Source organism: Chroicocephalus ridibundus, chromosome 5 (genome assembly GCF_963924245.1).
Source record: "Chroicocephalus ridibundus chromosome 5, bChrRid1.1, whole genome shotgun sequence".
NCBI lineage: Eukaryota > Metazoa > Chordata > Aves > Charadriiformes > Laridae > Chroicocephalus > Chroicocephalus ridibundus.
The window spans coordinates 3789116-3804043 of record NC_086288.1 but is presented as its reverse complement, the minus strand read 5'-3'; the positions used below and the strand labels follow the sequence as shown (position 1 = coordinate 3804043).

The window sequence follows — 14928 nt, the reverse complement described above, 5'->3', positions numbered from 1 at the left end:
CAAATGCAAGGAAGTAAGGGTATCCAGTGGGTGCTGCCGAGACTTGCTCTGCAACACCTGCCATTTAGGCTCAAGATGAGACACACAGGAAAAAAGGGAGAGGAAAACCTCTCAGCCAACTTTTAATTAACTCCAAAAAGCAGAAGAGCTTCAAAGGAATTGTGCTGTTGTGCTTGGCCTCTTTTGCTATACCACTCTCACATCCAGAGATGCTGTGTAACTTCAAGCCCTATTTTATTTTCTACATCTCACTGAGAACAAGCATTGTTACTGTGTGCGGCTGAATTGCAAATAGAATGGGAATCACTTCCATTTCTGCTGTACGTCTAAGTGACACAGCAGTGGGGTTTATGGTGTTGGATAAAGGTGTGCCAGCAGTTTCTTTGTAAACACCTGTGTCCAAAGGCTTGGAATTTGTCTGTAAACGTAGATTTGGAAAAAAGGGATCAGAAGTAGAAGTTGCCTGCGCCTTTCACCCTGGTGCTGGGTGCTCTGAAATTGCAGACTTAAAGCAAAGTAAAATAAGTATTTTGAATTTTGGAAATCTGTAAAAACAACAAATATTTTTATTTCTGCTTTCGTTTCCAAGGTGTTCCAACATGGGACAGTGCCACAGAAAGGCCCTGCACTCATAATTCATCTCTGTTGCCTTGGACCCAGTTGGGTAAGTCCAAATTGACATTAATTGTGAGGGTCTCCCATTGATACATGCTGTATATCCCATGTAACTCCCAATATTTCAGAACACTAGTGGATAATTCATAATACAACAAAAGAGTCTATCCCAGTTTCAGAATGAAACTAATTCATCAGTTTGTATGAGGTACTTGCAAGACGCTACCTGTAGTATAGGTCAAAACTAACACCAGTTCAAATCAATGGAATCTTTTCCTTCCTGCCAGGATCAGGCCTGGCTAAAATCAAAGAATTTAATCCTGTTGACTTCAGCAAAGCTATGGATGACGCTCACTGCAATCAATGAATGCTGTTGTCCATCACCTTCCTGAGCACTGCTCTTAGTCTAAAATTATAACTATTTTCTCTTGGTATTTTAACCTTGAAAAAGGGGTGCATCCATCAGAACTACTTTTTAAGAACTACTTTGAGAACTGTAGCAGATAGCAGTATTGCACACTCAAGGATCCTTATATTAGAAGTTTCATAAATATTGTATATATTGAGTGTGTAATGTGCTGAATTGGTTCCTCTGCAGCAGTGAGATTCATCATGTCAATGATCAATAGCTTAAGGCTCTGAAAACATAAACTGAAGTGTTAGTAATGTAAGGGGCTCTAAAGGACTGCAGTTGTCTTCTGTGGTACAGAGCTGCAGAAAATAAGGGGTCTTATGCTGTGCAGCTGTAATAAGAATGGTTCGAGAAGAGCTGCTTCTTAGAACGAAAATACAGACATTCATGTTTTTTTTCCTTTAATCCTATGCTATTAAAAAAACCAAAACCCCAAAAGACCTTCCATCAACTGCCTGGACTATCGTATAACAGGTAGGGAGAATAATCCAGTGTTTAGACAATGAGCCCGAGGCTTGATTCTTCTCTCACAAAAGTTTAGGGAGCATTATTTGGTTGGCATTAGTGGAATTACTATGTGATAAAAGCAATTTAAATAGAAAGACTCTAAATCTGGCCATTCTGGAAATGTGTATTTTATTTCCAGTTCTGCCACTGATTGGTAGTGTGACCTCTGGGCAGACACTTACCCTCTCTTCTATTGTTTCCCCTTTGTAAAATAAAGGAAAATAGTTAACCCGCTTTACTTAAAGAGCTTTATATTAGGTATGTAACAACACAGCATGAACAACATATCATGCAGAATACTGTAACTATATGCCACAGACACATTGTGTGGCAGCAGTTGTTTCTAATGACTGAGGTAGGCCTCTTTTTTTGAAGCATGAGTACATCACAGGTAAGTTGTTATTAGCAGTAACTAAAACAGTAAATTCTGCTGGACTTCTGCTGGCTCTGAGTACAGAGTACTTTCGTACTCGTTTATTTTCCTCTATGATTTCCTCGGTTAATCATGATAATTTATATATATTTGTATTTCGTCTACTTGCTTTCAAGGCATGAATAAATAATATTACCGTGACGTCTCTCATTTTAGAAGGAAGGAAATGAAATGCCAAAATCTATTATTTTAAATTATAAAACTAATTTTAGACTGGTACACATAGTATAATTGCAAAGGTGCTGCTTTCCTTGAATTTTTAATTGTTAATGTTTAAATATAAAGCAGTTTAATACATACACACGCACAAAGTTTAGCCAAATAACTTTGGAGCTACGTATTAATATTTAAGGTAGAAAAGCTGGGAGATTGAAGGCTTTGAACATGGTATTGTATTCAGTTATTGCAGGTGCTTAATAACTGAGTATGGGCTTCCATAGCACATGTACTAAAGCAACACATGCAGTGAGTTTGTCTCTGAATAGTCTGTCCTCCTCTAGCTATAAACTGCATCATAACATTGCCATACTTGCATTTCTTTGCCTCTTGTAAGAAACGAACATACCTCAAGATGAATGTTAGAACAATGTTTATTTCTGGGCAAATGGCCTAATATATTTCCATGTTCCACCTTAGGCCGTCTCACACCCTCTCTAATTCTTGCATATTGCCTCCACAAGGGCTTTTGGACGGACGTTTGCCCTGCTGATGTCACTGAGAGTTTACCACTGAGTCCAGCAGAAGCAGATGCCCTGTCAATTAGGAAGTATTGCCTAATGTTCATTAGCTGTGTCCTCCCGCTTAATAAGGGCTAACCTGGATTTCCTTTTTCTGGGGAAAAAAACCCAGCATTCTGAAAAGCCTGAAGAAACGCAGCTAAACCCAGACCATGTAGTATTTTTGGCATTTTTTTAGTTAAATCACGTTCGTGCTGAACTTCTAGGGGATTCAGGAATTTACTTTAGTCAGTGCAAGACTCTGTTCTTAGCAGTAAAACGCCACGTTCTTCACTGTAACAAATTAGACCAAGTCCTCACAAAGTATTTTGGGAAACAGTCTGAAGAATTCTGAAAAAAGCTATAAATGTGATGGGCTAAATCAAAGAAGAAACTGTGGGACTCTTTCCCAAACTAAGACCAGTTAGAGGGTATGAAGTCTTCTGGGTTTTTTTTTATCTGTGTCTAGTTATCTGTTTTCTCCTCCGTGGCATCAGCTGCCTGGTATTCTTTCCAGGGAAACATCTGTAATGCATAATATCATTCTATCTTCCTGAAGATTTGACTTGGAACACAGCTTGGGAAGCTGCATTTTTTAAAATACTTAAATGATCAATATGGACTTTGGTGCCTCCATATGCTCTTCATGTGATATTTTATACCAATATGTATAATTACACGTTGTTCAAATTATCATCTTTTTTTCACACACCTTCTAGGCTGTTGGATGAGAAAAATAACAAGTCTCTTCAGAGATCTGAAAGTAAATCAATAAAAACCAATCCAAAACCAATTTCCACAAGAACAAAATTATTAGTAATAATATTAATCATCACCTTCCTTGCTGACCTTGTGATATTACAAAATACGTAAAAGGAAAGGCAACAAAGAAGGGATTTTTTATTTTTGTTACAACAATTATGCTTGATCATTTTTAGTATAGGTATAGATAGGACATAATTCTTATTTAGGTAGGAGATAATACCAGAGAGATGGAGGAGAAAACGTGAAGTCATTCAAAACCAGTCTGTACATAAATATATTTAAGCCTGTGGAGGGGTGCCAGCACTGATGAAATGTAAAGCTGATCAACTGCTCCAGGGCTGAATGCTGAAATTGCTGTTCAGTTCTTATGCACTGAAAACTTCCACTGAAGCCATTGGCGGTTTTGCTAAGGCGGGGGGGAGCACAGGTCTCTTGGCTGGGTTCACAGATGTCCTCAAGCACCAGCGCTCGCTTGCAGACCCCATTTTCCCAAGATGTGGGAAAAAATCAGAAAGCAAGAGATACCATGTGAGCAGTTCGTGTTTAGAGCAAGGCACCCTCCTGCTTTTCCTCCTGCCACTTCACTTCTGTGGACCACGGGCTTCCCAGAGAAGAGCACCCGATTGCAAAAAGGGGAATTCAGTAGGCTAACCGAACCTACTGAATGCTTATGGCACGGCTTTTTAACGCGATTTACCTACTATTAAAACAGCGTCGGAATAAAACCAGGCAGGACCTTCGTTTTTCCAATGCATCTGCTGATGTAGAAGTTTAAACTCTCCTCTCAGAAAAACCTTGCTGTCACTTTGGCAGAAGGTCTCTGGCCCCCCGTTCCCTCCCGCAACAGGGAACCGGCTCGGCGACACGGAGGACTCCTGCCCGGCAAAGGCACCCAAGACCCGCGAAGCCGCCGCGCACCCCCCGCAGCGCCCGGCGCCCCGGCCCCGCTCACCTCGCTCGCAGTCAGGGCGGCCCCGCTCCGCCCGGCCCCGGCCGCTCCCGAGGGCGCAGGAGCTGCGGCGGCCCCGCGGCGCCCGGCCCGACGTCCCCCGCCGCGGGAGGGTGGCCGCCGCCGGTGGCCAGGGGCGCCGGGCCACGGGCAAGCCCCCGGCGGGGCAGCCGGCGGGGGTCGGCGGCGGGGCCGGGGCGGGGAGCTGCGGGTGGCGGGCGGCCGGGAGGCTGGCGGGGACCTGCCCCAGCCCGCGGGCGCCGGGGATCGTCCCGATCACCAGCGCCACCACGAAGCCGGCGAATGTCATGGTGCCAGTCCCGCCGGCTCGGGTCCATCTCCCCCTCTCATCGCGCCCGGGATGCGAAGGGGGAAGGCGGGGCCGCGGCGTCCCACTAATCCCCCACGCCGCACACCCCTGCCGCCCTCCCTCCCTCCCGCTCCCCCGCCGGCCCCGGGCGCCGCCGCCACCCCTGGACCTCCCCGGCCGCCCCCCGGGTTCGTCCCTGCCCGCGGTCCCGCTGCAGCCCCGCAAACTCGCCCCCCCGCCCCGCTTCTCCCCTACCAGCCGCCACCTTCTCTGCCCTCGCCCCCGCAGCTGCGGCTGCCCCGGCCCCTCCGCCAGCCTCACAAAGAGCAAAAGGAGCCGGGGCAGAGCCGTGGAGAGAGGGAGAAAACGGACCCGCCCGGCGGCTGGGGCGGCAGAAGGATGGAGAGAGCCCCAGACGTGTCTGCGGGAAACAAAGGGGCTAGAAACAAATGCCGTGAAGAGAAATGTCTTCGAGGGTTTAGCTTTATCCCAGCCCCATGTGCTCTGAATAGTAATCTGCTTATTCCCAAACGCTGCAGAGTTCTGCATGACCTGATCATCTCTGGTTTCCTTTTTCTGCCAGGGTGACTGTCAGTTAGTTTTGCCTCTTTGTCTCATATTGTTTAGTTGTTAGCTTGGGTCAGTTGTTATTTTTTAATTTATCACTGTTTTTAATCTATGCTGTTCATATTTGGCAAAGTCCACCTCTGCCTGATGGAGCACACAGGCAATTCGTCTGTAAGTGTGAGTCTGTAGATACACCTCTCCATCCACAGGATCTTTTTCCCTTTCTAATTTTTTTGACTGAGAAGTGTTAATCTGGTTTCTGGATGAGCGCATCAGTATTTCTTTGCGTTGTGACTAGAATCTAAAAGAGGAAGAGAAAGCGTGCTTTCTGCTTTCCATGCAGGATCCCAGGTATCTCCAGTAAACAGGGGTCTTCCTTTAACAGGCTCTAAAGTGTTCAAAAGGTGCAAAATGCAACTTTACCAATCTAAGCTTTTGTTTATAAGAACAAAAGAGTTCCAGTGCTAAGGAAAAGCAGGTCCTACAGTGTTTGGTATTACCTATATTAATTTTGGTTCTGCTCATCTCTGATTAATTTATTATTGCAACATTATAGTTAGTATCTTAATCATACACGAAGGTAAAGGATACTCGGCTGGGGTTTCTACAGCAACATGATAACTGTGCTATCACATGCGTCTGCTGCACTTTTTGTGGATATAAGCGCCCAGATTGTTCTTTCTCTTGGAGGTTTCTTCTAGGGATATGTGTATGCATTAGTTTAGAAACTGTCAGGACTGGCAAGAGTTTAATTTGTTTTCAAAATATTTGAATATATACAAGGCGTTAACCTGAAAGAAACTCATTATGGCCATTTTTAAATTGTCTGAAGATTTGTTGCTGTCATGACAAGGTGGTTGCTTTTATCCTTTGGAAGGATGGATTAAAAGCATGCTCAGCCTAGCTGGTTAAGGCTTCCTTCATTGCCTAGTAAACACTTTTTGGCATCACAATAACAGCAATATTTCATTTTCCCTGACTTAAGCTCTTTTTTCCCCCTCTAGCCTGGAAGTGGAAGGGTTCTGCTGATCAGCGTGGAAGAAGAGAACAGATGAGTATGATGAATCTTGCAAAACACTTCAGGCAAAGCTTTGAGCCTGGTACTTACTCATGTATTCTGATTTCATTTGTATCCCCTAGGTGTGTGGGCCAGCAGGAATTTTACATGCAGTGAACCATCTTTGCCTATGTAGGGTAGAGGTGTTTGTGCTTGAGGTTGCAAAATGGGGGAGCAGGAGTTGGTGGGGGGAAGAGGGGGACTACACAGGGAAAAAGGTTTGGAAGTAACTAGAATTATAGAAGAAGGATCAAGAAGAAAAAAGCAATTGTCATAATGATTCCCTCCCCAAGACAGGGTTCGGGTTTAATCAAGTGATCCATATGTACAGATTCAGTCTTGATCATTTTAATTTTTATCACAATTGTTATTTTTGCTATAATCAAATAAGGAGAATGAGACTTAATTTGCTTTAATAACTGTAAATTAGCTTTCACTATGATGTGAGGTCTGTTAACGCTACAGGAAATAATGCTTTTCTTAGAATTTACAAATTAGGGACTTGGTCTGGCTTCCATTCAAGACATTGATAATAGTTTCACTGTAAGTACGAGGGTCCCTTTTCTAAGAACTACTGGAACTGATGCAGTTTGTTTTGCCAGGATGTATGCTTTGCACTTTGCTTGCAGCTTCTGTCTTGGCTAGAGCATTTACGAGTGTCTCCCCCATATGGTTTCTCTTGTGTTTGAACTGTGGGAGCTCATGTTGCAGTTTTTCTTTTGGCTGTGCCACTTACAGGTGCCATGTATAAAATCACTCTCATCTGCTTGACTACTTTCACTGCGCTTGTAGGAGGCTCATTATCTATGTGACTTTCACCTCTGTCACATTTCTCACAATCGGTTAAAAGTTAGTGGGAAGAGCAAAGACAAAGCAACAGTTACATGGACAGACCGTGCGATTTTGAGAACCGTGATTCTTTTCACATCGCACTTAAAATAACATTAAGGATTACGTGTGTGCCTAAAATGACACTGCGCTATGCTTTAAGGGTGGACTTTACCTTCACATGTTTATAAACAAGAAACAAAGGCTTATTACTCTGATATAGCTTCAAAAAGATGCCAAACGTGAGATGTTCTTAGTGCATTTGGTTGCCTTAAAAGTTTTGTCTCTACTGTACAAAACTGATGAAAACTCATTCACAAATTGAATTAGAAATTAAAAAAAAAAGAAAAAAATTATGTTTGCTCAATTAGGGTGATAAACAAGTAGATCTTTGGAAACCTCCAGTGGTCTCAGTGTATCTGGGCATCACATACAATTTTGATTCTGAAATTACAGTATCCAACTTTTCAGAAAAAAATTGTCACAAAATGTTGCAAAAATAATAACTCTTTGGAAACTGTGCCAGTTATACTCCTGCAGCAGCACTATGGCATTTAAGGTTAGTAATCTGTGTTTAACAAGGCCTGCATTTTTATGTGAAAAGTAAGGCTTGTTTTGGTCTTTCTGGATTAGTAGAGAAAATAATCCATTAAGCTGACATTACAGCGGGTGAACTGGCCCCAGCTGAAGTACATAGCAATTTTCCCTTTTGCAAAACATTTTCAATACTTAATTCTATGTGCACACCTCCTGTGCGCAGAGGTAGCACCTATTGACAGCAGCCCCATGGAAGTCCATGGAACAACACTCGTAACCAAAGTTAGCAAATCTGTGCTGCATATCTGACAGCTTCCGTGAGATCAGTTGTAGGAAATCATCTGCTAGAATAGATCTTAATTTCTGTACAATTCCACAGGGTTGGCTGCTTTTTGCTCTCCTGATATTTGACAGCCCCAATACCAAACTGTTGATAAAACAAAGAAAAATTAATAATTCATAGATATGAACTGATCTCACCACTCCATCCCCGCCCCCATATTTCTGTGCATAGATTCCTCAGGTTACCTGAGAAATGGAAATATTAGAAATACTCGCTTAATGCAGCAGCAGCATGGGCTTTTTATATATGCAAGGCTTAAAAGGAAACTTACACAAGAGCTTCCTTTATCCTAATAGCTTTCTAAAAGCACTTGATAGTTCTTCCCTTTTGCTGACTCTGCTTTTGCATGAATTGTGTGAGGACACAGGTTATCGTAGCACTAACTTTCAATAAATAGTTCTTGTGAATAGGTGAAGGTATCTGATGTGTGGGTTATATATGCCAAAAATAGTAGTCCTGCATTGCGCAAACATTTAATACCAAGCATTTAAAATTCTGCTGGAGAATCAATTCTGCTCCCATTTAAATCAATAGAAAAATTCACTGATTAGCCTCTTCCTGTGCACAGTAAAGCTGCTTACCTTTATTTTTGAGTAGCTCATACACTACGCTGTCAGCATAGATTTGGGAAAAGCTGAGCACTTCCAGCTGTTGGTGGTATTCAGTTAAAATGCTATTGACAAGTGAAGCCCTGTGTCAGTCCCATCTTATTGCCACTGATAGCCCTAAACCAGGGAATTCTCTCTTGTGTTCCTTCCTGACCAGGTTAGACTCAAACAGCAATGAAGATGTGACAGATCAGAGCAAGGGTTGACTTCAGGCAATGAGATACATGAGAAATTCCCCCAGGAAATAAGTACAAGTACAAAGCAGAGAGAATGTAGCCGAACAGCCAGGCACAACACATTGCACTGAAATGATTTTCAGACTATAATTTCATCCTATTGTTTCTTCACATAATTAAGTATGCTGGGGCCAATAGATCAACCGCTGGAATCAATGGAAAAACTTACGCACATGACCTAGTGGGCAGCAAGTGAGATCAAACAGCACCAGACAGGGTCTGAAATCAGGACTAGAAGGAGAGGAGGCAAGGCTTCACACAAAGGAGACTTCCATGTGCAAAATGCGCCACAGAATGGGTGCCGTTATGAGTCAACATTTTTAGGATGTAAGTCAGCGCTCTTATAAAATAATTTTATTCATTAATCTCATTCTTTTTCACAAACACGAGCAGCAGAAATTTGAAATCCTGCCAAGTCTGACTCAAAATTAATTTGGGTTTGTGCTTATATGGAAGAGAATAGGCCTTTTGTCTGTAATTATATATAAGCTCCATAGGGTGACCCTGCATTACACAGGATGTAACTGAACAGCCTGTAATTGATGAGGTTTCCATTACCACATAACACAGTGTGCACAGTAATGAGATCATAGAAAACCTTTTTTAAAGTGTTAACTACTTTTTTGTACAACAAGCTGAGTTCATATTATAAGGCAATAAGAAACCCAATTTCCTGGAACAAGGCAATAAGAAACTTGATTTCCTGGAGCAATTCAATACATAGGTGCATAAGTGCCTAACACTGGGTTATACAGACATGATGAAATAATTGCATTTAAAACTGAAAGGTAAACCGAATCATGCAAAACTGGTGAACACTTTTTGTTTAATACCGTGAGTGGAAAAATTGCCATTTCAACTGAGATAGTTTTGATGTATCCAAAGTAATGATACATCATTTAAAAACTATCACACTTTTGCACAGGAAAAAAAAAGGATTTTTAATAACAATGAAATGTGGGGATATTTGTTTGAAAAAGGGGTTTTTAAAAGCAAACAAAAAAAAGCCCTGCATTCAGTAAAGGCTCCAGTTCCACAAATATGTATCCTCATTCTCAGTATATACACATCTGCATACTGCGATGTCTCCATGTGTAAAGTAGGTTACATCAGTACCTGTGTAAAACTTTGGAGGACTGGAGACATGATTTGTTCAGGCTGTTGCTACTATTACAGCAACACCCGTGAACATGCACCTAGTACAACATACAGTCTTGGTCACACAGTCGCAATGGGATGGAGTTTGAGGCTGTGTTTTATATTGTTTCCATGAGCAACCTCCAAGCACTCCTTTATGTTCCTCTCCCAGAAGGACCATTTAGCAGATCCCACGTGTGCAATGCCATGTGGCTGAGTGGGGAGCAAGACTCAAGTGTGAGAGCAGCAGTGCCCCAGCATGGCTGTGAAAATACAGCCGAGGTGCCGCTTTATGTCCTGATGCTTAGAATAGGAAGTCAACATGGCATCACATATGTTGCAGCCTGTTAAGTAGGTGAAAGGTGAGTTTGTGTAGCCATTCTATAAATAAGCCTATTTAAAGAGGCAAGAATATGCCCAAGAGAATATTCTGAAGAAATGGAATGGGAAATGGTATTTGTTAACAAACAATCTTAACAAAGTTTTGCTAAGAAATGGAACTTTAGTTCCGAACCTGAGTAACTTGGGTATATGGTTTTTGGTACTTGATTCACTGAGTCTGTCCTTTAAGGCAAGCCCTGTATATGACTCATTCTGTGCTCATGCTGGAGAAACAACCCACTCCAAAAAAAAGAAAAAAAGATACCAATGGGCAGGCTACACCTCTGTACTAAATGTTTAACATTTTGGTTTAGATCTAAGAGAGAAAAGGTGAAAAACAAATTTAATGTCTTCATCATAAGACATACATTTTGGACTCTTTTTCATGTAGGAAGTGGCCTTTACAAATCAGTCAACATTAGGTAAGCCTGCCACAGAGCAGGATGAAGCCTTATTTATTCAAAACATCCACTGTCAGTGAAGACAACTGGTTCATAGAGCTGAGATATATGACCTTCTACAATTTCCTCTGACATTCATGGTGTAGAAGGTTCCCTGGGGTAAACAATGCTTTATAAATGTAGTTGGTTAAATAAGTTCTTCTCTCACAAATAATCCAGGTGGTCCTCTTCCAATTATTTATGTCTGGAATGGTAGCAGGTGTCTTCTCTTTGTTCTGAGTTAATCTTCTGAAAACACTTCTCAATAATATCTATTTCAGAATGATGCATTTCATTGTTGCTAAGTGTAAGTGCAATGAAAATCACAAACTACAGAAATATAAGTCAAGCAGGGTTGGTTTGTGTTAGAAGAAACTTAACTGAAAAGTAAAATTACTGAAAAGAAAATTGGTTCAAACCAGGACGTCTTCCACTTAAGCCAAGTGTCACCTTCCCATTAGCAGCAATGGAACAAGGCATTTCCTGCAGGAATTTCTCAATGTCCTGCACAAAATCCAACAGTGATGTATGTACAATGTGGAAATTAGACTTTTTTTCCCGAGAGTTTCAGAGGGATGCAGGAATTATTTTAGTGCTGAGCTATATATGTGCAATGACCTGTCAAGTATTTGATTTATCTTCATTAACATAAGATTCTGTTACCGGGAATGAGAAAGGATAAAGTGAGTTACAGCTGTATTTTTACAGTTATGCATAATGCAAGCACATACTACACAATTATTAAAATATAATGACAGCTTATTCGAACATGTAAAATAAGCATAAAAAGAGAAAAAAAAAGATTAATACTTGTTGGAGTGGAAATAGTTTATCCATGAAGCCATGTTTAACATATTATAGACTTTGAATTTCTAGATGTTTTTAATCTTGAAAAGCAGCAAGCACTTCGGATTCATAGATTTTTAAGATTTCACAATTGTATACTACTTGAGAAGTTTATGGTATATGAGCTTGAAAGCAATGTCTCACAAAGTTAGAACAAAAAGCAAGCAGGATTTTGCTACTTCTCATTTGCAGTCACAATTCTCTACTAAGATTAAAAAGAGAGACCAGAACTATTGTGGAGATGTTCATATGTCCTTTCTGCTAGGTGTTGCATACTCTTGACTACACACTGAAACAGGTGTTTGGTGAACATTTAGTTCTATCTATTTTTATCCTTTTTTTAAAAAACATATATAACAACCTGAATTTGTTGGATAATGCAAGTAAAATTTCAAGTGCCTTTTTTTTTGAGAAGAAATCATGAAAGCTGCATTCTCTTATCGTTAGTAATAGTTTTGGATAAGAATGTCATTATTGTTTCAAAGGAACACATTCTTATAGTTAATGACAGGAAAGCTAAAAAAGCAGTTTATACTTATTTGATTTAAGGAGGCTGGGATTTATAATTACCTGAAGCAACTGAATGCTGTGCTACCAAGAAGGGGTTTAAGAGATGTTAGTTCTTACCTCATAAGGGTAAGATCTCTTGGAAGTCATCAGCACATGTTCATAACACATGATCTTTATATGTTCTCTTTTGGGATTGTATTGGAAGCACTAGGACTAATTGTAAAATATTTTTTGCTTTACTTGCAGTTTCAATCAGTTGAAAAGTTTAGCTGTTAAGGAGGGGAGTATATTGTTGAGTGTTTATAAACCATATCCTATTGGCTGTTTTGGTTAATAATTTTATCAAATCAGTGAGTCTTCTCATGTTAGTGAATAGATTTTGTGCATTATGAATACAAGCATTAGTTTGTCCATATTGTTACCATTTAAAAAAATATAAATCTCAGTAGTTCCTAGCTTGCTTTCACAAATATATACAGAGCTGCAGCAAGCATTTCACATTTATTAATATAAAGTGATGCACAAAGATGTACTTGCTATTTATGCCTCCTTTTGACGTTTTAGTCAAAATTCTAAAAACGCAGCTACATACGCTTTAAAATAAATAAGGTGAGGATACCCTCTACAATTGCGAGGAGATTCTGTGCAAGATAGGATCAGAGTTGACATTGCACTGTTGAACTATGGCCCCTGTAGTTTGAACAGCACTGGCATTGTGCAGACCTGTGACAGACATTGCCCTCAGATTGCCTTCATTCCCACAGAATGTAGAAAACGTCTGTCAGGAGCTGTGGGAAGGGCAGGGAGAAGGGCGATGGACGAAGAAAGCGGGTAAAGAAGGCAAGATCCACTGCTGTAACTGTTGCCAAACCAAACTGCTTGCTTATAATTGGCATTGTTGGCTTAATCATCCCTTATTCTTTCTTGACTTCTGGCTGATGTCCCTTTCTTATCTCTTCTGATCCCTCTTGTCCCATCGTTATGATTTCCCCATTGCTATTTTTTTATAATGTAATGGTCATGTGGAATTACACATTCCAATTTACTGTTTTCGTATTTAGTCATCTCATCTAAAAAAGTAAAAGTGAAACCCATTGGATTATGAAAAGCCATGGATTTTTGCCATGGATATAACTATACAAAATATATATAGGGACTTGTCCTCTTTTTGTGTTGATCTGCTTAGCATGCCATTTATTTCTGCAAATGAGCACTGTGTTACAGTACACACTACTTTTTGTACTTTAGACTTCTAAACATTGTTATTTTACCCAATCCATTCTAATAGTGTATAACTAAATCCTGCTAGACCAAATACCTAGGTTATATTAACCAGAAGTACTGCTAAGTTGATGAATTGTAAAATCTCAAAACATCTCATTGTTTTTTATTATGGTTATTATCCTATTTTGGAAACAGGTCTCAGAGTTTTGCTATTAGTTTCAACAGAACCTTCATTTGGCCCTTAGAACTCAAATAAATAACTTCTGCTTGGAGCTGTAGGACATGGACTTGCAATGTGGATCATGGGTAGTCCGTATGTCCACCTTTTTTTTTTTCTGTATGCATAGATTTTTCTTCCTGAAGCTTCTTTCTGAATTTCCTAGAACCCAGGAAATGTAAAAAGCAGCAGAATAACTTCTTTTTTCTAGGATTTAACTACAAGCCATCTTCTGGAGTAACACTTCTTGTATTTCTTTATTGCCTTCTGTCTGTATTTCTGGTGCTTCTGAAGCTGTGGTTGCACATTTGCTGCAAAATAATCCAAACTCGGTTAAAAGATCAGCTAGATCTTTTTCCTGACCTGATTTATTGCACAGCCACACGGAAAACACAATGGATAGTGAACTGGCATGAATGTAGAAGTAAGTGGCAGATCTAGGAGCTGTTTAACTTAGTACGCTATAAACTTAAAAAAGAAAGCATTAAGATGTAGCTATTGAAAAATGGAGTATTCATTGAAGCCACAGTTAACTGGTAACACTGTAAATGCTCTGGAAAACATGTAAATGGGAGACCAGGAAAAGAAGAGAAACAATGAATGCAGGGGTATGTTTTGAAATATTCTGTGCAAATAACATGCCGATACATGTTAAACTCCACCTAATTTTCTGTGGAGGTATCTAGGAAAACATTAAATAATATTGGAAACAAATTTAAAATGGAAAAGGACTGAGTAAATGAGGTAATACGCAGGGATGAGTTTTCTGGAATACAAAGACTTCAGACATAGGAGGTTTTCAGTATACAAAGATACCATATACTGTAACGTTCTGTATAGTATCATTATCTAGTCACCTTTATTGCTATTTAGTGCAAACGAAACAGCTCTGAGACAAAGTAAGGGTACTATTATCACATAAAATATGCACAAGTACCGTATTTAAACATAAAAATGTATGGCTTTGTTTTGCAAGCATAATAGGACACAATTCCTGTCTGTGAGATACAACTGGCAGTATAATTTTACTATCTTGTGTGAGAAACATAGGGAAAGGAGGAAAGCGATATATATATTTTCTGATCTCAGTGAGGTGCGTGGAAATACGTTTCTTTGTTATTCAAAGCATAACAAATTCACACTTCTTTAACACTTTGGTTTATAACAATAAAGCCAGCAGATGTCATGTAATTAGATTTGTACTGCCCTTGAGGGGAGTGGATCAAATTCAGCTCAGCGATAGAACAAAAAATACAACTGAAGTTCAAATAGTTGCTAGAGATTTGGTCC

The 14928-nt window shown here is 40.2% G+C and overlaps 1 protein-coding gene across 1 annotated transcript in view; it reads right to left on the bottom strand.

Annotated features, from left to right (window-relative positions):
• Positions 1 to 4925, bottom strand: part of PRSS12 (serine protease 12) — a 44235-nt gene extending 39310 nt beyond the window's left edge. Inside the window, exon 1 of the mRNA XM_063336497.1 lies at positions 4401 to 4925. Within this exon, the coding sequence (XP_063192567.1) occupies positions 4401 to 4707 (307 nt within the window). The 5' untranslated portion in view covers positions 4708 to 4925. The remainder of the gene's footprint in view (positions 1 to 4400) is intronic.
• Positions 4926 to 14928: the final 10003 nt, after the last annotated feature.